Source organism: Hyperolius riggenbachi, chromosome 2 (assembly GCF_040937935.1).
Source record: "Hyperolius riggenbachi isolate aHypRig1 chromosome 2, aHypRig1.pri, whole genome shotgun sequence".
NCBI lineage: Eukaryota > Metazoa > Chordata > Amphibia > Anura > Hyperoliidae > Hyperolius > Hyperolius riggenbachi.
Window position 1 is genome coordinate 318,859,610 of NC_090647.1, and position 25,874 is coordinate 318,885,483.

The 25,874-nt window shown below is 43.6% G+C and overlaps 1 protein-coding gene across 3 annotated transcripts in view; it reads right to left on the reverse strand.

Moving 5' to 3' along the window:
* LOC137544399 (pancreatic secretory granule membrane major glycoprotein GP2-like) overlaps positions 1-25,874 on the reverse strand; it is a 100,978-nt gene that overhangs the window by 20,037 nt on the left and 55,067 nt on the right. For 2 of the 3 annotated variants that reach the window (XM_068265467.1, XM_068265466.1), the window contains exons 4-7: positions 21,733-21,834; positions 16,617-16,837; positions 12,427-12,536; positions 7,520-7,747 (exon numbers count right to left, since the gene is read on the reverse strand). In XM_068265467.1, the coding sequence (XP_068121568.1) occupies positions 7,520-7,747; positions 12,427-12,536; positions 16,617-16,837; positions 21,733-21,834 (661 nt within the window). Of the gene's footprint in view, positions 1-7,519; positions 7,748-12,426; positions 12,537-16,616; positions 16,838-21,732; positions 21,835-24,511; positions 24,641-25,874 lie in introns of those variants that run through there. The other variant, XM_068265468.1, reaches the window with a different exon arrangement.

Consider the following 25,874-nt stretch of genomic DNA (forward strand, 5'->3'; position numbering starts at 1 on the left):
GATTAGAGCAGTTCAGGGCTGCTACGTATTAGATTAGATCAGTTCAGGGCTGCTACGTATTAGATTAGAGCAGTTCAGGGCTGCTATGTATTAGATTAGAGCAGTTCAGGGCTGCGACATATTAGATTAGAGCAGTTCAGGGCTGCTACGTATTAGATTAGAGCAGTTCAGGGCTGCTATGTATTTGATTAGAGCAGTTCAGGGCTGCTACGTATTAGATTAGAGCAGTTCAGGGCTGCTACATATTAGATTAGAGCAGTTCAGGGCTACTACGTATTAGATTAGAGCAGTTCAGGGCTGCTACGTATTAGATAAGAGCAGTTCAGGGCTGCTACATATTAGATTACAGCAGTTCAGGGCTGCTACGTATTAGATTAGAGTGGTTCAGGGCTGCTACGTATTAGAGTAGAGCAGTTCAGGGCTGCTATGTATTAGATTAGAGAAGTTCAGGGCTCCTACGTATTAGATTAGAGCAGTTCAGGGCTGCTACGTATTAGATTAGAGCAGTTCAGGGCTGCTACATATTAGATTAGAGCAGTTCAGGGCTGCTACATATTAGATTAGACCAGTTCAGGGCTGCTACGCATTAGATTAGAGCAGTTCAGGGCTGCCACATATTAGATCAGAACAGGTCAGGGCTGATACGTATTAGATTAGAGCAGTTCAGGGCTGCTACGCATTAGATTAGAGCAGTTCAGGGCTGTTACGTATTCGATTAGAGCAGTTCAGGGCTACTACATATTAGATTAGAGCAGTTCAGGGCTGCTACGCATTAGATTAGAGCAGTTCAGGGCTGCTGCGTATTAGATTAGAGCAGTTCATGGCTGCTACGTATTAGATTAGAGCAGTTCAGGGCTGCTACGTATTAGATTAGAGCAGTTCAGGGCTGCTACGCATTAGATTAGAGCAGTTTAGGGCTGCTACGCATTAGATTAGAGCAGTTTAGGGCTGCTACATATTAGATTAGAGCAGTTCAGGGTTGCTACGTATTAGATTAGAGCAGTTCAGGGCTGCTACGTATTAGATTAAAGCAGTTCAGGGCTGCCACTTTTTAGATTAGAGCAGTTCAGAGCTGCCACATATTAGATTAAAGCAGTTCAGAGCTGCTACGTATTAGATTAGGGCAGCTCAGGGCTGCTACGTATTAGATTAGAGCAGTTCTGGGCTGCTACGTATTAGATTAGAGCAGTTCCGGGCTGCTACTTATTAGATTAGAGCAGTTCAGGGCTGCTACTTATTAGATTAGAGCAGTTCAGGGCTGCCACTTATTAGATTAGAGCAGTTCAGGGCTGCTACGCATTAGATTAGAGCAGTTCAGGGCTGCCACTTATTAGATTAGAGCAGTTCAGGGCTGCTACATATTAGATTAGAGGCAGTTTAGGGCTGCTATGTATTAGATTATAGCAGTTCAGGGCTGTTACGTATTAGATTAGAGCAGTTCAGGGCTGCTACATATTAGATTAGAGCAGTTCAGGGCTGCTACATATTAGATTAGAGCAGCTCAGGGATGCTACGCATTAGATTAGAGCAGTTCAGGGCTGCTACGCATTAGATTAGAGCAGTTCAGGGCTGCCACATATTAGATCAGAACAGTTCAGGGCTGCTACGTATTAGATTAGAGCAGTTCAGGGCTGCTACGCATTAGATTAGAGCAGTTCAGGGCTGCTACGTATTAGATTAGAGCAGTTCAGGGCTGCTACATATTAGATTAGAGCAGTTCAGGGCTGCTACGCATTAGATTAGAGCAGTTCAGGGCTGCTACGCATTAGATTAGAGCAGTTCAGGGCTGCTGCGTATTAGATTAGAGCAGTTCAGGGCTGCTACATATTAGATTAGAGCAGTTCAGGGCTGCTACATATTAGATTAGAGCAGTTCAGGACTGCTACATATTAGATTAGAGCAGTTCAGGGCTGCTACGCATTAGATTAGAGCAGCTCAGGGCTGCCACATATTAGATTAGAGCAGTTCAGAGCTGCTACGTATTAGATTAGGGCAGTTCAGGGCTGCCACATGTTAGATTAGTGCAGTTCAGGGCTGCTACGCATTAGATTAGAGCAGTTCAGGGCTGCTACATATTAGATTAGAGGCAGTTCAGGGCTGCTACGTATTAGATTATAGCAGTTCAGGGCTGCTACGTATTAGATTAGAGCAGTTCAGGGCTGCTACGTATTAGATTAGAGCAGTTCAGGGCTGCTACGTATTAGATTAGAGCAGCTCAGGGATGCTACGCATTACATTAGAGCAGCTCAGGGCTGCTACGTATTAGATTAGAGCAGTTCAGGGCTGCTGCGTATTTGATTAGAGCAGTTCAGGGCTGCTGCGTATTAGATTAGAGCAGTTCAGGGCTGCTACGTATTAGATTAGAGCAGCTCAGGGATGCTACGCATTACATTAGAGCAGCTCAGGGCTGCTACGTATTAGATTAGAGCAGTTCAGGGCTGCTGCGTATTTGATTAGAGCAGTTCAGGGCTGCTGCGTATTAGATTAGAGCAGTTCAGGGCTGCTATGTATTACTGGGCCGCAGGCTGTTCTGAGCTGGGCCGTGCCATCTGTCATAACAGTGCAGAGAGAAGTGTCATGTGAAGTTTGCAGCAGGAGCGGACTGACAACTCATGGGGCCCCCGGGCAATAGGAGATTATGGGGCCCCCATACCAGTGTTTACCACCTTTCACATTATATATTTTTACAGACTAAGATATAATAATTTACTGACAACAGTAAATATGTTATATTGTGATATTTTAAACTGATAAAACCCCCCATGGGTGTGGTCACGCAACATAATGTGGGCGTGGTCATGGGTGGGGCAAAATATACATAACCTTAGCAGTGGTGTAAAAGGTCTGCTGGGGGAGTTTGAACTCTGCCATAGTGTTTCCCCCCAAAATACATGTAATCTGACAGCATTTCACCAAAAATCCATGCAATTTGGCAGAGGTTCCTCCAAAATACAGATTATAGCGCAGTCGTTCCCCCAAAATAGACGTTATCTGGCAGCAGCGGTTCCCCCAAATACACATAATTTGGCAGCGGCTCCACAAAATATGCGTAATCTGGCAGCGGATCACCAAAAATACATGTAGCAGCAGTGGTTCCCCCCAAAATACACAGAATCTGGAAGCAGCAGTTCCCCCATTATACACAATCTGGCAGCGGTTCCCCAAAAATACACATAATCTGGCAGCTGTTTCTCAAAATACACTTAATCTGGCAGCAGCAGTTCCCCAAAATAGTTAATCTGGCAGCAGTTCCCCCAAAATAGGTGCCCCCAGTATAGGTAACCAGGTCAAAAGGTATCCCCAGTGGAAGTAACCAGGTCTATTGGTTTTCCCAGTGCAGGTATCCAGGTCTATAGGTGTCCCCAGTATAAGTAGCCTAGTCTACAGGTGTCCCCAGAATAGATAACCAGGTCTATAGATGTCCCCATTTAAGATAGCCAGGTCTATAGATGTCCCCAGTTAAGATAGCCAGGTCTATAGGTGTCCCCAGTATAGGTAGCCACTAGCCAGGTCTACACGTGTCTCCAGAATAGGTAGCCAGGCCTATAGGTGTCCCCAGTACAGATAGTCAGGTCTATAGGTGTCCCCAGTACATGTAGCCAGGTCTATAGGTGTCTCCTGTATAGATAGCCAGGTCTTTAGGTGTCCCCAGTATATGTAGCCAGTTGTAAAGGTGTCCCCAGTATAGCCAGGTCTATAGGTGTCCCCAGTATATACAGCCAGGTGTATAGGTGCCCCAGTATATGTAGCTAGGTCTAAAAGTGCCCCCAGTATATGTAGTCAGGTGTATAAGTGCCCCCAGTATATGCAGCCAGGTGTATAGGTCTCCCCAGTATATGCAGCCAGGTATAAAGGTGTCCCCAGTATAGCCAGGTCTATAGGTGCTCCCAGTATATGTAGCTAGGTCTATAAGTGCCCCCAGTATATGTAGTCAGGGTTATAAGTGCCCCCAGTATATCCAGCCAGGAGTATAGGTCTCCCCAGTATATGCAGCCAGGTGTATATGTCTCCCCAGTATAGCCAGGTCTATAGGTGCCCTCAGTATATGTAGCTAGGTCTATAAGTGCCCCCAGTATATGCAGCCAAGTGTATAGGTCTCCCCAGTATATGCAGCCATGTGTATAGGTGTCCCCAGTATAGCCAGGTCTATAGGTGCCCCCAGTATATGTAGCTAGGTCTATAAGTGCCCCCAGTTTATGTAGTCAGGTGTATACGTGCCCCCAGTTTATGTAGTCAGGTGTATATGTGCCCCCAGTATATGCAGCCAGGTGTATAGGTCTCCCCAGTATAGCCAGGTCTATGGGTGCCCTCAGTATATGTACTGTAGCTAGGTCTATAAGTGCCCCCAGTATATGCAGCCAGGCTTGCAGGTGTTTTCAGGAGGGGAGACAGCCAGTGAAGGAGGGCGATTTGCATAGCAGCGGAGAAGGGAGGAAGTTTCCCGCCCCCCCTTCCCTCACCTTGGGGCCCCCCTTCCTGGCTCTCCCCTCCAGAATCTGTAAAGTGTCGCACAGCGTGTAGCGGCTGACAGCGGGCGGAGACTTACCGCTGTACAGCCACCAGAGGGAGCACTTATCTGTGTGCCACTAGTCTGGGCTTGAAAATCCCAGACTAGTGGCACACAGATCAGCGCTCCCTCCGGTGGCTGTACAGCGGTAAGTCTCTGCCCGCTGTCAGCCGCTGCTCGCTGTGCGAGTCCGACACTTTACAGATTCTGGAGGGGAGAGCCAGGAAGGGGGGCCCCAAGGTGAGGGAAGGGGGGGAATTTCCCCCCTTCTCCGCTGCTATGCCCATCGCCCTCCTTCACTGGCTGTCTCCCCTCCTGCTCAGGGTTCTCTGGTGGGCGGCGGGCCCCCCCTGCCCACGGGCCCTCGGTCTGTGCCCGAGTGCCCTAATGGTCAGTCCGCCCCTGGTTTGCAGGAAGCCTTAGAGAAGAGCCGTCTGCAGCCATTGTTACTGCTGCCACCCAGTGTCTGTTATATGTAATGCAGCATGCTTTCTGTCTGTATGGACACCAGGTGGCAGCAGTCAGGATGACTGGTACACTCTGGTCTCTTGCCAGCCACAGAGTTCAGTCTGCACCAGGTGAGTAGAGATGGGAAGTCCGGATCTTTTCAATGATTCGGATAATTTAAGTCGGATCATTGAAAAGATCCGGATCTTTGAACTGAATCTCAAATCATTTTTACTACGGAAGCGTTCTGGGGGTGAAATGACTAGCAGGGCGGGACTTTCCCTGCAGTGGACAGAGAAGGGGAGGGGGGTGAACAAACAGAGAAGGGGAGAAGAAGGACAGAGAAGGGCAGGGAGTGGACAGAGAAGGGAGGAGGTGGACGAAGAGGGGAGAGCAGAAATGTTTTTTGCACACATTACCCACATGTTGCAATCATATGCTTTAAATATATTTCACCTATATGTTCATCTGTATACTTTAAATGCAAACGTCTCACAGTGAAAGAAAGCATTCCCCAATGTGTCCTTTTCTCACCTCCAACACACATCATACATTTAGGCAGAAGTGAAGTGCAGCTGTTTAGAGCAGAGTGCAGGAGGATCATATTGCACAGCAATCACAGTGCCTGCCCTGTCATAGTGAAAAAATGGGAAACTTGTGGCTCAGAAGCACAGCTCAGTAACTTTGCAGACAGCGTGCTGGGTTACAGCACGCTGTCTGCAAAGTCACTGAGCTGTGCTTCTGAGCCACAAGTTTCCCATTTGTTCACTATGCAGGAACAGACAGCCTAAAATGAGCAGCACATTACAGCCAGTACGTGTGCTCTACACATATCAGGCAGTGGCAACCATGTCCCCTCTCTCATCTACCTGTCCCTGCAAGGCTGGCTCCCCTCCAACTGAGCGATCTATCTCTGCTCTGCTTCCAGGACCCTGCTGCCCGCTGAGAGGCCGAATCGTTCATTTTGATGATCCGGATGATTCGACTCACAACAAAGATCCGGATCGAAGATCCAAATCGCTCATGATCCGGACAACACTAGAGGTGAGCAGCTGATGCTGGAAGCTAGTGTGGGAAGAAGAATGGAAGGGTAAAAGTGAGTGTGGGGAGAAGTGAAGTGAGTGTGGGGAGAAGGGAAGAGTGTGTGTGTGTGTGTGTGTGTGTGTGTGTGTGTGTGTGTGTGTGTGTGTGTGTAAGGAGGAGGGAAGTGTGAAGTGGGTGTAGGGAGGAGGAAAGGGTGAAGTGAGTGTGGGGAGGAGGGTAAAGGGGCTGTGGGAGGGAAGGGTAAAAGTGAGGGGAGGCAGATGAGGGGAGGAAATTACTGTGTAAATAGATAAGGAAGCCCAGGCAGTACCCCCCCCTTCACACGACCTGTCACACCAAATGTACCTTGTGCTGGTGGCTTATGCAGCAGCCCCAGTGCAGTGTGAAGACATCTTTTCCAAAGTGCTGAGGGTGATGAAGATAGTGGTTAGGTAGGGCTGGTGTTGCCAGGACTTCTTTATGTAATGACCCTGCCCCCCGCGCAATAACCCCCCCAGCCCCACATACGCTTGCACCTGCCCGGTCCTTGGAAAAATTGCCTGATGCTGAAGCGGTCCTTGGGTCAAAAAAGGTTGGGGACCTAATTGTTTATCTCATCAGTTTATTTTTAGTTCAGGTTTGCCTTAAAGCAATCCTGAGAAGAGTTACACAACAGACAGCTGGATCTTGCCTCAGTATAGGACTATGCCACTTTTTGCATCATATGCTACATTACAATTATAATGGAAACAGAATCATGTCTTGGGTATACAATCCTTCCTGAAGGTTCACATATTAAAAAAAGAGAGTGTTCTGAACAAATAGCTCAACGGAAACCCGCAACAACAAAAAATAAAGAGCAGAAGTGCGTTTGTCCTAATCTAGTCATAGTCATCTGGTTTTATCTGGCAGTCTCAGAAATGTGGTTGGTATCACCAGTTCTCTTATTCCCTATACAGGCCACATGGCTATTTTTCAGAAAAAGACAAAGAAAAAGACAATTTTGCCCTGATTAGGGGGACTCCTTCTCTAATCAAAGATGCCTCATGCAACAGCCCAGTAGATAGTATAGTCTCTTTCTGGCAGTCAAGCTCTAGGTATGTTTTGTGTAGTATTTGGATCTTATTTTGCAATAAATCTACTTTGTGCCTGTGAAACTGCTGGTGCAATCTAATATCTGTTTTGTTCAAGGTCCATATCCTGCAGAACTCAGATGTGCATTAGAAATAAGAAGAACTTCTCTATTCTTTTCCTTCTGAAAATACTAGCTTCCTTTCTATATGTATGTGTGACCCCAGTCATGTCTGTGTCCTGGAGCTGGAAGTAGCATACAGCCAGTGAAATCACAATAATGTCACAACACTGATTCTGCATACAGTACTTCTTCTGATCAGTAACTAAAAAATATTTTATCCATCGGATCCTCATCCCTGAAGGAAACGTCAGTATTGGCAACCAACATCTCTCAAAACTAATTTCCTTTAATTTGTTCATAAATCAACAATAACAAACACAATATGTGGCTTGTGAAACAATACTCACCCACCAACCACAAGATTCACACGTAGAGAGCTGTCTTTGTCATTGAATGGAGTGGCATAGCAATTTTCAGCTCTAAGGACATAACCGTCTACTATGGGAGATACGAGAGTCAGTTGGAAGTAGACATACGTGCCCAGGGAGACAGGTGCACCACTCGATATCGCATTCTGGAAACCAGCATCACTGAATATCTGTGCCGTGGTATTAATAAGGCCAAATCCGGTGACGCTAAAAAGAAATCATGTAATCGTGATTACAAAATGTTTCAAATTCTGTTGCCAGTATACATCTTGAAGAGAAAATATAGAAAGTTCTAATTCAATTCAGTTTTTCTCTTAAAGAGACTCTGTAACAAATTTTTCAGCCTTAGTTCTTCTATCCTATAAGTTCCTATGCCTGTTCTAATCTGCTCTGGCTTACTGCAGTCTTTCCTAACTGCACTGTCTCTGTAATAAATCAATGTATCTTTCCTCTGTCCTGTTTGTCGGGCTAAAGCTTGATTGTGTGGAATGTGCAGGGCTGCTTGTGATTAGTAGAAGCGATACACACCCTCTGCAGGCCCCCTGCATACTCTGAGTGACTCACACACTATGCTTAGCTGAGCCTATTAGAAGCTGCTTAGTTTGTTTGTAAACACTGCCTAAAACTGTTAATTACAAGCCAGGATTGCAGCAGAGAGTGGCAGAAACAGCACAGAGGGGCACAGGAGAAAATAATGAATAGAATGGTATGCTTTTTATTGTAAGAATATTAGAGTACAGATTCTATTTAAAGTTTTTTACTTGAAGATAATCTTTAATCTTCTTTTTAAATTAACCTTTCAACTTTTCAGCACTCTGCAACTGAGAAAGTACCAAAAGTAGGTGAAAAAGTGTTGCTAAAATGATGAGTATTTTCTTTTTTGCTGGTGGCTTAAAAGACATTGGCCTCGATTCATAAAGCATTCCCGCATTCGGAAATGCTGAAAACTGCTCACTTTACCGACCACACAGCAAAATCTGTATTCATAAAGGCTTTTTCCGCATGAAAAGCCGACATTCGCGAGCAGAGTGATCAATCACCGCCTTGCGCGGTGATTATCATAGCAAAAGTAACAAATGTCAATTCATAAAGATTATAGGTAGCGGTATGCGGACGGGTATTACCGCTACCTCTGATGTGGCGAGAAGCGTGCGGAATACATTGCAGTGAATGGGACAGACCTCCCAAGCAGCTGCAGAGAGAACACCGCACGGAGGGACTCCGCCTGCTTCTCCTGTTTCCGCATGTCTCCCGACAGCCTAACGCCTGCCTACAGCGGAATATCTCCGCACGCCTGTCACAACTAGTAAAATTTTTATGAATTACCACCCTGAAGGCGGAAATACCGACAGCGGTGTTTCCCCGCTCGACGTTACCTTACCGACAGCACTTTTATGAATCAAGGCCATTTTATTGAGACGGTGTGAAAATATCACCTAGGAGAAAACTTAGGAGAAAACGTCAATTAAATAAGGGCCTTCATGATTTCATTTACACACATATGAATGAGCCCATCTTGTTAATAAGATGCCCTTTAACCTCCCTGGCGATATTGACAGTTATACACGTCCATACACCATGTTGTGTGAACACACTCACTACTCTCGTGCACTGTATACTAGACCCTTGCTTGACACAAGTTACAGGGAAAAAAAAAGGTTATGAAAATGAATTGATCACTTTTTGCACAGAAATCCTGGGGAAATTGATCGCCAGGGAGGTTAAGCTATCATCAAGCAAGAAAATACTCAAAATAATTCTGATTCTGACTGTATTTTTTCACCTATTTTTGGTACTTTTTTGAATGCAAAGTGCTTGAAAGTTATTTAAGCACTTCCCACCCTCAGGTTTTCCCCCTAAAAACCACAGCAATTTTCACATCACACTACCATTCCCTCACCAATAATTTTCTTGCTACTTATCACACTGAAATTATCTATATATTATTTTTTTGTGGGACAAACTAGGCTTTCTTTGGGCAGTATTGTTTGCTAAGAATTATTTTATTTTATATGCATTTTACAGGGAGACTAGGCCATCTTTTGGTAATTAGGCCATTGCATCTTTAAGGCCTCGCTGCAGGGCCGCACAACTCAGCACACTAGTGATTCTCCACCCCTTTTCTGCCCACCAACAGAGCTTTCTGTTGGTGGGCTGTGATGGCTCCCAGGAGTGTTTATTTTTTATAAATATATATTTTTTTAGTTTTGTAATAAATATACTGTTTTTTTTAAAGTTTTTATAATTCCCTCTCCCTCCCCTAGCCAGCCTATGACAGCGATCAGCTTTCATAGGCCAGCTGTGCCCAGTACAGCGCTGCCTTAGATCGCAGCGCTGTACAGTGATAAAAGACGGCGTCTAACAGTCTCCCAGCGGCGATAGCCGCTGGGAGACTGAAGGCGGAGCTCCGCCATCAGAGCGGAAATGCGCACGATCTCCTGCAATCCCTGTTTTCTCTAAAAAAAATAGGATCATGCTGGTCCATCCCATTGATCCTTACTGCTCTGGTAATTTAGTGGTAAGTTCATAGCCAGCTAAGGCATAATAACCAATCTGATTTTTTTCTAAATGGAGTAATGTGAATAGATGCCCTAGGATAGCTATACTCTACAACTAGCATTGTATTAAAACTACGCGCAGAGCTGACAAGACATATTCTCAAAAAGAAAAACTATGTTGATTAGTGTAAAATGATAAACATTGCTTTTGAAAATGACCTCTGTAAAAATCCATTGAGCTGCTGCACTTGCCTATAACTGTGTACCTATCCATACAGACTAAAGGTGGCCACTAATGGTCCAATTTCTAGCGAAAAATCGTTTGAGCGATCAGAAATTCTGATCGGATTGGTTGTAAATAATCTCCATTGGTGGACACAATCGATTATAAACGAGTGAAAAAAATGTCGCCCGAATGAATTTTCGTCGAACCAAAATTTGGATTTTTTTGTTGGTTGTGATAGATAGGAAGTAAAGATTGGTTTGTTGATGGTGTAGTGAACGATTTATTACAATATTTCACTTCCGATCTGAATTTCTGATCGCTCGAACGATTTTTCGCTAGAAATTGGACCGTTAGTGGCTACCTTTAGCTCTTAGACCGTACAGATCAGTGTCTGCATAGTATCCTGTTAGGAGGTTATGGACCTTCTTTTTCTGACTTAAAAGTCTGTGTCCTTTTGTAGAGGATAGGAGATCAACACCCATATTTCATGCAAAGCACTGAATAAGTATGAGGTGGGCAGTCATGGAAATGATCTGTGCCCTGTCCTTACACTAAAAATGTTTAGCAGCACTACCTTTTCCTTGTCCCTTCCATGGCGACTTTACACGTCCAGCACTACAGTAGAAATGATTACAGAGATGCAAATAATTCTGGCTTGCATCATTGTAGATCTTTGCTCAATAGATTTACTAGATGACTCGCTCCCACCAAATGGTTATTGTCATTGCAGAAGCTTCAAGCTAAGTTCTCACAGCAAGGTGCTGGTAAGGAATACTCAGAGATTTATTAAGATGTAATGGAGCCCTAGGCAAGTTAGTAGATTTGGGGCCCCCTTGTGGTCCTTTTGGATAGCTGATGCGGAGAGAGGTCAGAGAAGGTGGCAGGTGGGCCCCTTGACACCCACTAGGCCCCAAGCACCTGCCTGGGTTGCCTGGTGGATAATCCTGCTTTAGGAATACTGTCTTATTTCTGTGGCTGGAAACTGTACTGGTAACAGTAGTACTTATCTATGAGGATATCTTAGTTATGAAGTTGTCTGTGGTTGGGTGAGCAAAGCTGGCATGTCCCATGAAATAATTTTACCACTGGTAGCTCCAGTATGAGAAGACAGAATAGGATCTAAATCCACTAGGATGCTACATACTGAAAATATACATTGTGGAATAGCTGACCACTCCATCAGGAGCGCAGCTAAGGTTTTGGTGGCCCCAAGCAGTCCATAACTTGAGGCCCCCATCCATGAAACAAAAAATGGGCAACCCCACCACAAAATGCGAAAAATGGACATGGCCAAAACATGATGTGGGAGGAGCCAAATACTAGCAGTTTCTAGGCTAAATTGCACCCAGGGCGAGTGCACAAAATGTGCCCCCCACCTGGAGACAGGTACAGGTGCCCACAGTATAGGTAGCCCGTATAGTTGTCCCCAGTATAGGTTAGATATGTAGGTGCTGGCAGTATAGGTTAGATAGGTGGATCTGGGCAGTGTAGGCTAGATAAGTAGATGCCCCCAGTATAGATTAGATAGGTAGGTACCCCTCAGTATAGGTTAGGTAGATGCATGCCCCCAGTATAGGTTAGATAGGTAGGTGTCTCCAGCATAGGGCGGGGGGAGCAGGCTGAGTGAAGTTTCAACTCACCTGGCTTCCTCGATCCTGCACACAGCCTCTATCTTCTTCCTGTCCCGGCGTGCGGGGTCTGTAACATCGGTAAGAGTTTCCCCTGTGATGACATGCGGTTATGTCATCACAGGGGGCACTGTTACCATAGCGACAAAGATGCTGCATGCCGGGACAGGAAGAATATAGAAGCTGTGTGCAGGATCGAAGCAGGTGAGTTGAAACTTTGCTCTACCTGCTCCCCCCAGCCCCTGCCACTGCGCCCACCCTCCTGCCGCTATGCCAGCAGCAGAGCGAGGCCCCCCTTCATGTGAGGCCCCAAGCGGGGGAATGGCTCGCCTGTATGCTGGCGGCGCCCCTGCACTCCATGAAATGTTATCTGTGGCTGCTAGATATGTCTGTGAGTACAGCCAATACATTATTAATCCACTAACAACAACATAGATAGATAGATAGATAGATAGATAGATAGATAGATAGATAGATAAACCATTTAAATATCTATTTTTGAGAGGTGATACCTTGATAGATTTGTAAACTCACCTGGCTGAACCATCTATATAGCTACACGTGACAGGATATGTCAGAATATTGCCTGTGTAATAGGGAGAGATATGGACCCAGTTTGTATAAGAAACAAAGACGGATGAGGGCTGAAAATAGAAAATATTTTTATTGTTAAAAGTGCAATATATAACATGTTTAAATCATGTATTATATGAATGTTGATCTTCATTACTATTAACTATAGTTTTATGTAACAGATGATATATTAAAGGACAACTGAAGTGAGAAGAAAATGGAGGCTGCCATATTTCCTTTTAAAGAATACCAGTTGCCTGGCAGCTTTGCTGATCTATTTGGCTGCAGTAGTATCTAAATCACACCAGAAACAAGCATGCAGCTAATCCAGTCAGATCTGACAATGATGTCAGAAACTCCTGAAATGCAAATGCTTGTTCAGGGTCTATGAAGAGCAGCAGGGCTGCCTTGTAACTAATATTGTTTAAAAGAAAATAAATATGGCAGCCTCCATATCCCTCTTGCTTCAGTTGTCCTTTAAAGTGTACGAGGCGGATACAATTGGCACAAATGGGACACAGAGGTGTCTCTTTCTCGGAGGAGAGCAGAGAGCTGTGTGTGCAGCGTTGTGACCTCAAAGGTCAAAAAATGAAAGTATTTGCTGGTGGACAAACAGAGCGACGTGGGACATCATCATCGAGAAGGGGCTAAATCTTCTCAGGGAGGAACGCTGCTTCTAGCACTTTATTTTACTTATTTGTTCTGCCTTCTTTTTAAAGCATTCATGGAATTCATGGACATTAAACTCCACTTACCTTTTGAGTAAAATGTCGTCAGATGACATGTGACAGTACCAAATGTATGGCAAATGAAAACAGCAGGCTGCTTTATGGGAACCTTATACTGTAATTTCTTACACATACTGTAGTTACAATCATAAACACTGGTTCGCACGACAGCCGGGGGGCCCCAGATTGGCTGACTGGCGCCTGCTGACCAGATAAAGATAGGAAAGCGCTTTAGCTGATAGTGAGCAATTGTGTGTGTTGCAGTTAACATACTGTAGTTAAATCAGATTTATGAAAAGAAAATGTTAAGCTTTCTTGTACTTTCATTGTCAAAGCACTCTGCCCTTCCCTTGACGCTTTACTTCGCATGTCAGTGTTTGTGTTTGTAGTAAAGCCATGAAGTTACACATAAATGAGAGGAAAACTATCATTAAGGTCACAGAACACAGCAAAACAACAAAAAGGTTCTTATATATTTCTGGTGTATGCAAAATTAAAAAACGATATATTTTCCTGGAATTTCCATATTCTTCCTCCTCCTCAGTCCCTAAACGGAACCATGCTGGCAAACCAAGGGAAACAAAAATCTGTTTTTCTTCAAACCTAAATTTACATCATTCTGTGTGAAGAAATAAAGTGGTGGGTTTTAAATAAAATGGTTGCCTACATCAGCCTTTCTTAACCTTTTTACCCTGGAGGGACGCTTTAAATAATTTTTGGATCTCAAGCTCAAGGAACATCAGCATTGGCGGAGGAGTGGGGATTTATTTTGTAAGAGGCATGGTAGTGTATGTTCATTGTAACAGCCTTGTTGTTTAACCGCCATTCCATGTCTCTTCCTTACAGTGCTTCCTATAATGGTAGTGCAAGATAGTGTTTCTTATAACTCCCACAATTATAATGCTCTCATTTACAAGTACTCTTTATTATACTACCCCATACTATAGTTTCCCTCATTATACTGACTCCCAAATCTAGTGCTTTCATTAGTGTGCTCCTTATTATTCTGATCCAATTTAGTGCTTCTTTTTAAAGAACCCCCTATGATATTGTGCACTATTATCCTCCCTTACTTCCCTCCCAAGCACCATTTAAGGTGAGCATACAATGTTTGAGGAGGACATGATGAGCCAAAGAGGCAATTTTGAAACGTTCTTATCCCAACAATGTCATGGGAGGGGAAAATGGCAGGGAACCCCTAAAAAAGTCCTCAAGGAACCCTGGAGTTCGAGGGAACCCAAGTGGAAAAAGCCAGGATACATGGTAGACGCATAATTTGTGCTTACCTTTCAGTCATGCCAAGAGGCAATATCTTTTGATTACTCAAGGGCAATAATAGGAATATGTTATACCAGGGTTACACCATCTACAGCTGTTCTTGGTGTGAAATGATACTGCCCTCACATGGTGGGGGAATGGGAGTTATGCTTGCTATGTGGGGGGAAGTAATAGATGGAAATTAATGGCGGTCACATTTGTTATTAAGAAAGGAGGGAGTTATGGACACACATGCTGTGGGGGCTTGTGCACTTGCTAGGGGAAAGATGAGGGGGGATAAGGAGACCACTTATTGTGAATATATGACTGCGAATAACCACGGGAAGGAGGGGATGGAACTTAGGGAGGGGGCCTGATGACATTTTCTTTTGGGGTTCCTATGGGCGTAGCTATGCCCTTGCCTTCTGACCATAATCAAAGTGAACTAGGGTTAGATCTAAGGTGCCTTCCACACCTGCTGAGCTCCTCCCTTTCTATCTATCTATCTATCTATCTATCTATCTATCTATCTATCTATCTATCTATCTATCTATCTATCTATATATACAGTATATATATATGTGTATATATATATATATATATATATATATATATATATATATATATATATATATATATATATATATATACACAGTATATATATATATATATACCCCCTGCGAGGGGAACACAGAGGGCTTGATTCACAAAGCAGTGCCAACTGCTTAGCACGGGCGTGCTAAACAGTTAGCACGTGAAGTGCCGTTCGCTGACTTTTGCGCGCGCAAAGTGCCGCGATTCGCGCAAAAGCGGACTTTTGCACGTGCAAATTGTTGCAATTTGCACGCGCAAAAGTCAGCGATCGCGCGAATCGCGGCACTTTGCGCGCGCAAAACTCCGCGAACGGCACTTCACGTGCTAACTGTTTAGCACGCCCGTGCTAAGCAGTTAGCACTGCTTTGTTAATCAAGCCCAGTGTGTGAATTGTAACTCTCTGCCATTTTTGCTATTTCTTTCAATAAACACCCTTGAAACTAAATTAACTCAAAGTCTTTTGAGGGTGGCAGTGCTGCTGTTTAACGGCTCAAACCCACTAGAAGCCTTTTCTAAGCGCTAGTGATTTGAAAAAGCTCTTGGTAATGCAATGCTATGGGGGGGTTATAAGATCAAATCGCTCAAGTGGGATCAGAAAATGATTCTTTTATATAACCAAAGGCTGACACTAATATTTTGCTGTGGAGACAGGTATTTGCACTTTGTATTATGGCACTGAGGTATTTCTGCCATACAAATGGGGCACCATGTGATACTTTTTTTTTTGATTTAACATGTCAACTTTATTGGAAAAAATGCAGTTCGTTACAAGGCAGTTGTTTAACCGCGGCAATTACTTTGTAATGACAAACTGAGGAGTAAATGGTGTGGAGCATTGAGACATTGTGTAGGTACTACAAGGATTAGGAAGTCCAGCAGGGGATGTACTCAGTTGACAGAATAAGTTGACCAACAAAGAGACATGTTATAATATAACAAAAAACCCTAACAAACAGTGAAAATTATATACAGTAAGCAGCTGAGTTCCCCACAAACCCACCCCCATCCCACCCAAACTGCAGCATCATAAGCTGTATAGAGGTCTAGAATACAGATCAAACTTTATAGCGTGTATAGCGTGAATTAATCCAGGCACCATGTGATACTTTTAACCTGAAAACACAAAGGGTTGAAGCTGCAATATTAGTTAGCGTGACAGATGCCTACTATGCACTCCATTTGTGCTCTTAGTGTTTTCACACAAAGAACTTATTTTTTACCCACTGAAAATGTTGAAAGGGTAGGAGAGGATCAATGCACAGGTAATATGATATCTTTAGCTATATTGATCTCAGTTGGGGATCAAAAAACATTAAATTAGTTTAAAAAGTTTTGCTGTTGTTGTATACAAACCACGTTATTAAAAAAAATGTTGACACAGAATTATGTGCTGCCAAATCATAGGATTGCAATTGGGAGCACCCAGGAAATAACAGTTCCACTGACTGAATTACACATGATATACATGGTAGGCAAAATATATGCCTAGGAATAGGATGGGATGGAAAACATCAGAGAGATAACTAAATTGCTGATATAACCATGCAAATACAAAGATGAAAACATACTTACATTAACTACATTCCCACACCAACCGTTGGCCACTTCCACCTGAATATTTTCTGTTTCAACTGTTCCATCTGTGTCTACATACGTATTGCCACATTCTTTCGAGTCATTTATTAGCTTGTAGCTGGTAGAATCATAACCCAGTGCTTGCAGCAAGCATTTATTCAATGCAAAAATCATTATTATGGGACCACATGTGACTATGGGAGACAAATCATTTGTAGCTAAAAAGAAAGGATGAAAAAACTCTTATCAAAGACTGCAAAATGCTATTGAAGACCGATTTTACAGAATAAACACATACACACTCTGCTCCGCCTACTATTGTTTGCACCACAGATACAGTGGGATGCGAAAGTTTGGGCAACCTTGCTAATCGTCATGATTTTCCTGTATAAATCGTTGGTTGTTACGATTAAAAATGCCAGTTAAATATATCATATAGGAGACACACTCAGTGATATTTGAGAAGTGAAATTAAGTTTATTGGATTTACCGAAAGCGTGCAATAATTGTTTAAACAAAATAAGCAGGTGCATCAATTTGGGCACCACAAAAAAGAAATGAAATCAATATTTAGTAGATCCTCCTTTTGCAGAAATTACAGCCTCTAAACACTTCCTGTAGGTTTCAATGAGAGTCTGGATTCTGGTTGAAAGTATTTTGGACTGTTCCTCTTTACAAAACATCTCTAGTTCATTCAGGTTTGAAGGCTTCCGAGCATGGACAGCTCTCTTTAACTCACATCACAAATTTTCCTGGTCTGGGGACTGAGATGGTCATTCCAGAACGTTGTACTTGCTCCTCTGCATGAATGCCTCACTGGATTTTGAGCCGTGTTTAGGGACGTTGTCTTGTTGAAAGATCCAGCCCCGGCGCAGCTTCATCTTTGTCACTGATTCCTGGACATTGGTCTCCAGAATCTGCTGATACTGAGTGGAATCCATGCGTCCCTCAACTTTGACAAGATTCCCAGTCCCTGCACTGGCCCCACAGACCCACAGCATGATGGAACTACCACCATATTTTACTGTAGGTAGCAGGTGGTTTTTTTTGGAATGCTGTGATCTTTTTCCTCCATGCATAACGTCCCTTGTTATGCCCAAATAACTAAATTTTAGTTTCATCAGTCCATAGCACCTTATTCTAAAATTAAGCTGACATGTTCAAATGTGCTTTAGCATACCTCAAGCTGCTTTGTTTGTGCTGTGGGCGGAGAAAAGGCTTCCTCTGCATCACTCTTGCATACAGCATCTCCTTGTGTAAAGTGCGATGAATGGTTGAACAATGCAACAGTGACCCCATCTGCAGCAAGATGATGTTGTAGGTCTTTGGTGCTGGTCTGTGGGTTGACTCTGACTGTTCACACCATTCGTCGCTTCTGTCTATCCAAGATTTTTCTTGGTCTGCCACTTTGAGCCTTAACTTGAACTGAGCCTGTGGTCTTCCATTTCCTCAATATGTTCCTAACTGTGGAAACAGACAGCTGAAATCTCTGAGACGGCTTTCTGTATCCTTCCCCTAAACCATGATGGTGAACACTCTTTGTCTTCAGGTCATTTGAGAGTTGTTTTGAGACCCCCATGTTGCTACTCTTCAGAGAAAATTAAAAGAGGAGGAAAACTTACAATTGACCCCTTTAAATACTTTTTCTCATAATTGGATTCACCTATGTATGTAGGTCAGGGGTCACTGAGCTTACCAAGCCAATTTGAGTTTCAATAATTAGTTCTAAAGGTTTTGGAATCAATAAAATGACAACAGTGCCCACATTTATGCACCTGCCTAATTTTATTTATACAATTACTGTGCACTTTCTGTAAATCCAATAAAATTCATTTCCCTTCTCAAATATCACTGTGTGTGTCTCCTATATGATATACAGTGGTGTGAAAAACTATTTGCCCCCTTCCTGATTTCTTATTCTTTTGCATGTTTGTCACACTTAAATGTTTCTGCTCATCAAAAACCGTTAACTATTAGTCAAAGATAACATAATTGAACACAAAATGCAGTTTTAAATGATGGTTTTTATTATTTAGTGAGAAAAATAACTCAAAACCTACATGGCCCTGCGTGAAAAAGAAATTGCCCCCTGAACCTAATAACTGGTTGGGCCACCCTTAGCAGCAATAACTGCAATCAAACATTTGCGATAACTTGCAACGAGTCTTTTACAGCGCTCTGGAGGAATTTTGGCCCACTCATCTTTGCAGAATTGTTGTAACTCAACTTTATTTGAGGGTTTTCTAGCATGAAGCGCCTTTTTAAGGTCATGCCACAACATCTCAATAGGATTCAGGTCAGAACTTTGACTAGGCCACTCCAAAGTCTTCATTTTGTTTTTCTTCAGCCATTCAGAGGTGGATTTGCTGGTGTCTTTTGGGTCATTGTCCTGCTGCAGCACCCAAGATCGCTTCAGCTTGAGTTGACGAACAGATGGCCGGACATTCTCCTTCAGGATTTTTTGGTAGACAGTAGAATTCATGGTTCCATCTATCACAGCAAGCCTTCCAGGTCCTGAAGCAGCAAAACAACCCCAGACCATCACACTACCACCACCATATTTTACTCATGGTATGATGTTCTTTTACTGAAATGCTGTGTTACTTCTACGCCAGATGTAACGGGACACGCACCTTCCAAAAAGTTCAACTTTTGTCTCGTCGGTCCACAAGGTATTTTCCCAAAAGTCTTGCCAATCATTGAGCTGTTTTTTTTAGCAAAATTGAGATGAGCCTTAATGTTCTTTTTGCTTAAAAGTGGTTTGCGCCTTGGATATCTGCCATGCAGACCGTTTTTGCCCAGTCTCTTTCTTATGGTGGAGTCGTGAACAATGACCTTAATTGAGGCAAGTGAGGCCTGCAGTTCTTTAGATGTTGTCCTGGGGTCTTTTGTGGCCTCTCGGATGAGTTTTCTCTGCGCTCTTGGGGTAATTTTGGTCGGCCAGCCACTCCTGGGAAGGTTCATCACTGTTCCATGTTTTTGCCATTTGTGGATAATGGCTCTCACTGTGGTTCGCTGGAATCCCAAAGCTTTAGAAATGGCTTTATAACCTTTACCAGACTGATAGATCTCAATTACAGTACTTTGTTCTCATTTGTTCCTGAATTTCTTTGGATCTTGGCATGATGTCTAGCTTTTGAGGTGCTTTTGGTCTACTTCTCTGTGTCAGATAGCTCCTATTTAAGTTATTTCTTGATTGAAACAGGTGTGGCAGTAATCAGGCCTGGGGGTGACTACAGAAATTAAACTCAGGTGTGATAAACCACAGTTAAGTTATTTTTTAACAAGGGGGGGGGGGGGCAATCACTTTTTTACACAGGGCCATGTAGATTTGGAGTTTTTTTTCTCACTAAATAATAAAAAACATCATTTAAAACTGCATTTTGTGTTCAATTATGTTATCTTTGACTAATGGTTAACGGTTTTTGATGAGCAGAAACATTTAAGTGTGACAAACATGCAAAAGAATAAGAAATCAGGAAGGGGGCAAATAGTTTTTCACACCACTGTATTTAACTGACATTTTTTATCATAACAACCACAGATTTATACAGGAAAATCATGACGATTAACATGGTTGCCCAAACTTTCGCATCCCACTGTAAGTGGAACTGGCAGCATGTGCTGCCTGTTTTTGCTTCACAATACCTTACATTAATGCAGCATACAACTGTGCAATGGAAGTGAAGGAGATCTGGCCTCTGATGACACTTTCTACAAGTCTAAGAAGCATAACGTCAAGCCAGCACTTACTGTTGCCAAGCAAAAAAAACTTTGCACTCATATCATCCCAAGAATCAAACCCGTGCTGCTTTGCCCCATTTGCAGTGACATACCTATGGAAGATAGTGCCTAGGGCAAGCACTAAAACTGCACCCCTGAGGGCATAAACTGCTCAACCATTCCTTCTACACGGGTATCTTTCCCTTTTGCCTTCAAACTTGCAATAGTCCTTCCAGTACTAAAGATACCCTCCCTCGACTACTCCCTACTATACAGCTCATTTCCCTTCTTTCACTTGCCTCCTATGTACCCGTGTGCCTTGTTTACCAAAGACTTACAAAGTTTCTCAATTCCAATTCCCTACTCAACCATCATGAATTTGGCTTCCACCCCATACACTCCACAGAGGAAGCTCTCACAAAATAGGCTAATGACCTCTTCAGTAGCCAGCTCACAACATCACTTCTTTCTCCTCCTTTTGCGGGACCATCCTTCAGCTTCTGATATTGCTCTGTCCTACTCTATACTCTTCAATTTACCAGTAAAGATGAAAGTGCTCTTTCTTGGTTCACCTCCTAGTTATCCAAGTGCTCATTCCAAATGTGGCTGAATAGTGTACTGGTTAAAGGACTACTGTAGGGGGAAAAAGAGTTGAACTTACTCAGGGTTTCTAATGGTCCCCCACAGACGTCCTGCGCAGCCACTCACCGATGCTCCGGTCCCTGCCTCTCGTTCACTTCTGGAATTTCCAACTTTAAAATCGGAAAACCACTGCGCCTGCGCGGCCATATCTTTGCTCCCGCTGTCACCAGGAGCGTACTGCGCAGGCGCAGACTGTACTGGGCCTGCGCAATACACTCCTGGTGACGTCAACGGGAGTGAGGGCGTGGCTTCACCGGCGCAGTGGTTTTCCGACTTTAAAGTCGGAAATTCCAGAAGTGAACCGGTGCCTGGAGCATAGATGAGTGGCTGCGTGGGCACAGGATGTCTGCAGGGGATCATTAGAAGCCCCAGGTAAGTTCATCTCTTTTTCCCCCTACCCCCCTACAGTCCTTTAAGGGCTCTGCCTCTGACACTGGAGATTTGGGTTCAAATCTTGTCTCTGCCTGTTCAGTAAGCCAGCACCTATTCAGTAAGGAGTTTCTTGGGCAAGTTTCCCTAACACTGCTACTGCCTACTGAGTGTGCTCTTGTGCATTACTCCTTTGAGTCAGACAGGAGAAAGGCACTACACAATACTAGAATTATTATTATTATTAAATGTCTTGCAGTGGGAACTCTTTCCCTTCTACTTTCCTTTCTGTTTGTGTCCCCAAGACTCAGTCCATGATCTTAGATAGGTATACAACACCTCCCTTGGTAAACCTATACCCTCCTTTCATGTTACTTACTTTTGCCAGCATAGAAGGTGTTGTTACACTGACAGACCGCAGCACCATTCTGTGGAATACATGTTTCATCTTCATAGCAGGGAGGGTTACAGCTTAATGCACCTGAGTCAAAGGAATAGGCAACAATGAAAGATGTCTGAAATTCTTCTTGTATATAATGGCATAGCTAATGCAACTGAAACAAGAGATAGTAGCCATACAATTTACTATTTCTTTATAACATGAGAAAATATTGAGAACACCACACAAAGTTTGTATTATTATTATTATCATCATCATCATCATCATCATCATCATCATCATCATCATCATACCACTGTAACCCCAAATGATCATAAACCACCTTGTGCCCCAACTTATCATTACAATTATTTCGTTTCAAAAGGTTTTTATTAGAAAACTTACATGAAATATAAACATTATTCCAAGATACTGGCTGACGCAGGGGTTCAAATAAAAAGAGATTATACAATAATAGTAGTAAGCTAGTGGTTACAGCATGCAGTAGTTTTCTATTTAGAAGTAAAAGGAAAAAAATGGGGCGGGAAAGGAGTGGAGGGGAAGGGAAAGTTGGCTCATGGGTGGGAAATACAGCCGTTTAGCCGTTTCTTGAGATAAATGATAGGGTATATTTTCCTTTAGAAAAGAGGATTGAGACCGAGAAAGATCTTTATTATCAGTGTCAGAGTACAGTTTTTCATAAAAGGCGAAAAAGGTGTTATATATCTTGTCAGGGTCTGAGGTTACTCTACCAGAGATGTCTCTGATTTTGTGTATATGGTTTATGGTTTCTTGCGCTCTAAGTTTGCGGGCTAGCCATCTATTTGGTTTATTAACCTGTTCATGGGCTTTAGCTTTTAGCCAGTGTAGAGATTTCTCTGTTTGCTTATTAACCCCCTTAGCAGTATGCCTGACACTGTGTCGGGCTGACGCTAGCGGTATGCCCAAAACTGTGTCTGGCTGTTCCCAGGAGTCCCCCAGTATAATTTTAACTTATTCCATGGCTGTAATAGCCTCAGTTAGCACTAGGCTAGCTAGTAGTGGTGGCCGGCATCCCCCTGATTACTGTTGATCCACCCGATCGCCCACTAAATACATTACCCCCCCGGATCCAGCGATCGCGCAGCCTCCCTGCACATCTCCGATCCTCTCTATGGGGAGGATCCGGACTGTGCATGACGTCATGTTCGATCCTCCCCATAGAGAAGAGCGGTGCTGTCTGGGGAGGCTGCGCCAATCGCTGGATCCAGGCTGGGTAATGTATTTAGCGGGCGATCGGGGGGATCAACAGTAATCGGGGGGATGCCGGCCACCACTACTAGCTAGCCTAGTGCTAGCTGAAGCTATTACAGCCATGGAATAAGTTAAAATTATACTGGGGGACTCTCGTCTGCAATACCTCCTGAGCGGCGTAACGCTCAGGAGGTTAAGTATGGAATCTAGCTGTAGCCTAAGGTCAGTAATTTGTTTAATAAGATAGCGGGAGGGGCTTTGTTGATTTAACAGGTTTCATTGAGTGAGCTTATATTCCAAATCTTGGACAATCACCTGCTTGTCTCGTTTTAGTTTAGAAGCTTGTTAGATTAGCTCGCCTCTAATCACTGATTTGTGAGCCATCCAAACAATCCCTGGATTAACATCATTAGTGTCATTTTCATGGAAATAATTTGTTAGGCATTCAGACATTTTCTCATAGATATCTGGGTTAAGAAAAAGATTTTCGTTAACACGCCACTATGGTCGCTTTAGGTTAGGAGTAGGGGTAGATAGGGTAGTATCGAGAATAAGAATTGTGAGCAGGTGAGTAATAGGAGTAACCTCGTTTAGTGCCATTATGTTCTCTCCACGTATCAACTAGGGAGTGAAGGTTCATCATATTCTGGAGAGCCTCGGTAACCCGCTTAGGAGTAATATTTCTGATTGTGGTTGTTTTGACAGACTATTTTAGTTGATATAGAATTCCAATATATGCTCACTAAAACATCTGTTTGCATTGCTTTGAATGCTATTGTTTGTATGTTGTGTTTTTCATGTGTGGTCATATTGGCCAGGGATCAGAGCTCCACAATTGCTAGTTCCACCTTCCTGGCCACCCAACATTCTCTCATGAAGCAAGGTGAAACAATTGCATCAGGTGGCAGAGATTACAGGGGTAGCATGTTTGTACTGTGTTTACACTAACAGCTTGCAGTCAGAGTAGGAGGAGAAGTTACAGTAGAGTGGGTGAGATGAAGAGATCATCATTGGGGAAAAGCAGCTTGTTGTGCTGTGTGAGGAGTCTGACATTGAATGAGGAGGGGGGAGGCAGGAGAGCAGCAAAGTTTAATTTGACTTGCACAGTAGAAAGGAAGTGGCACTGCTGTCCTGACTGAGGAAGAATGGAGTGGCTGAGGGTGAGCAGTTTGTTGGGGGGAGGGGGGTGCATCCTCACAAGTTCGCCTCAGGCATAAAAAAGTCTAAAACTGGCCATAGCTGGACTAACTACTCTCCAGCCTATTGGATTGAATATTACCAGGGCCGGTTCTAGACTTTTTGCTGCCTGAGGCAAACTTGTGAAAATGCACCTCCCCCATTTGGAATGATCGCACAGCACCAAAAATAGTATAGTTGCCCCTAGTATAGGTAATATAGTTGCCCTAGTATAGGTAGTATAGCTGTCCCAGTATAGGTTGTATAGTTGCCCCAGTATAGCTAGTATAAATGCCCCAGTATAGCTAGTATAGTTGCCCTTAGTGCCTGGCTGCTCCACCCTCCCTCCCCGTGGCCGCCGCTCTGTTACCTTCAGAGGCTACTTCCTCTATGTTCTTCCCCGGCCCTATCTCCTCTGTCATAGAAAACATCTCTTCAGACAGTCACAGCAGCGCGACCCGGCTGCTGTGCAGAGGTGCAGAGGAAGCAATATAGCTGTTCCCCTAGTAACGGTGATATACAGGAAATACTTACTTCTTGTATATGGCCACTGAAGGGAACTGCTATTCTGCTTCCTCTAGGAAGCAGCCTCTAAAGGTAACAGAGCAACAGCCACAGGGAGGGAGGGAGGAGTGGGGGAGGGCAGTATGCTGCGGAGAGGGAGGGGGAGAGCAGGATGTCACTCCAGGGCCCATGTTGCCTGAGGAAGCTGCCTCACCGGAGCTAGTCTACTTTAGGGGACCTACGGCAAATCCCCATAGACTAATTGACCTCAGTGTAAACCGCAGCAAATTTCCGCCTTCCCGCAGCCACAACCTCCACATGTGATATATCATTAGCTCAGAATCTCCTCTAACGAAATATCTTAACCTTTTTAGGATGTGATACATACTCACAGAATAAATGGCCCCGAAATGCTGCGCTCGCGTTTGTAGCAGCCATTTGCTTTGATCTGTGCTAGGCAATTTGTCAATGGGGATTTGCGGTGGGTCCCCTAAAGTAGACTAGCTCTGCCTCACCTGGCTTCATGGGCCACCCGGCCCTGAATATTACCATTCACTTTAATGATTTCCTTACCGATAAGTAGAAATTTGCCTTTTTTTATGGTGTATGCCTCTTTTTATTCATTAAAATGTTTTATCATTATCTTCTACTGTTATACATTTAGTGTTTTATATTTGTTGCATACTTTTTGCACTAATTTTAAATGCAATGAAAAATGGAGTGCTAATAGGGTTTCCTTCCCACTGCACCTGCAAGGAGTAGGCCGACCTTTGGAGGGAAGTGGGAGTGATCATTTAATGATGTTATATGTATTTAAAGTGTAACTGTCGGGCATAAAATCTATTTTTATTTTTATCTGGTAAACAAGTAATAAGGATGCTAACCGGGCAATCCAAAAGTTAAAAATTACTCTTATTTTTCTTCTCCATAACACATCATTCCCCAGTTTCTCTGGCTTTTATTTGGTACATCTGCCGCACAAAGGAAGTTGCAGGGCATGCTGGGTTTTCTTTTTTTCTTCTTTACTTTCCCCTCAGACTTACCTAATGCAGCCTGATTGACTGAAGCCTCTTTCCCTCCTGTTTTCCCCTTCTACACCTCTGTTACTCTCTGATTGGCTAATATTTCTCAATGCACTTTCTACTGCAGACCTGGGTGGGAGTGTCTGCTCTGAACACTGGGAGGGGGGCGGCCAATGTTACACAGACAGAGTAAGGGAGGAAATTATG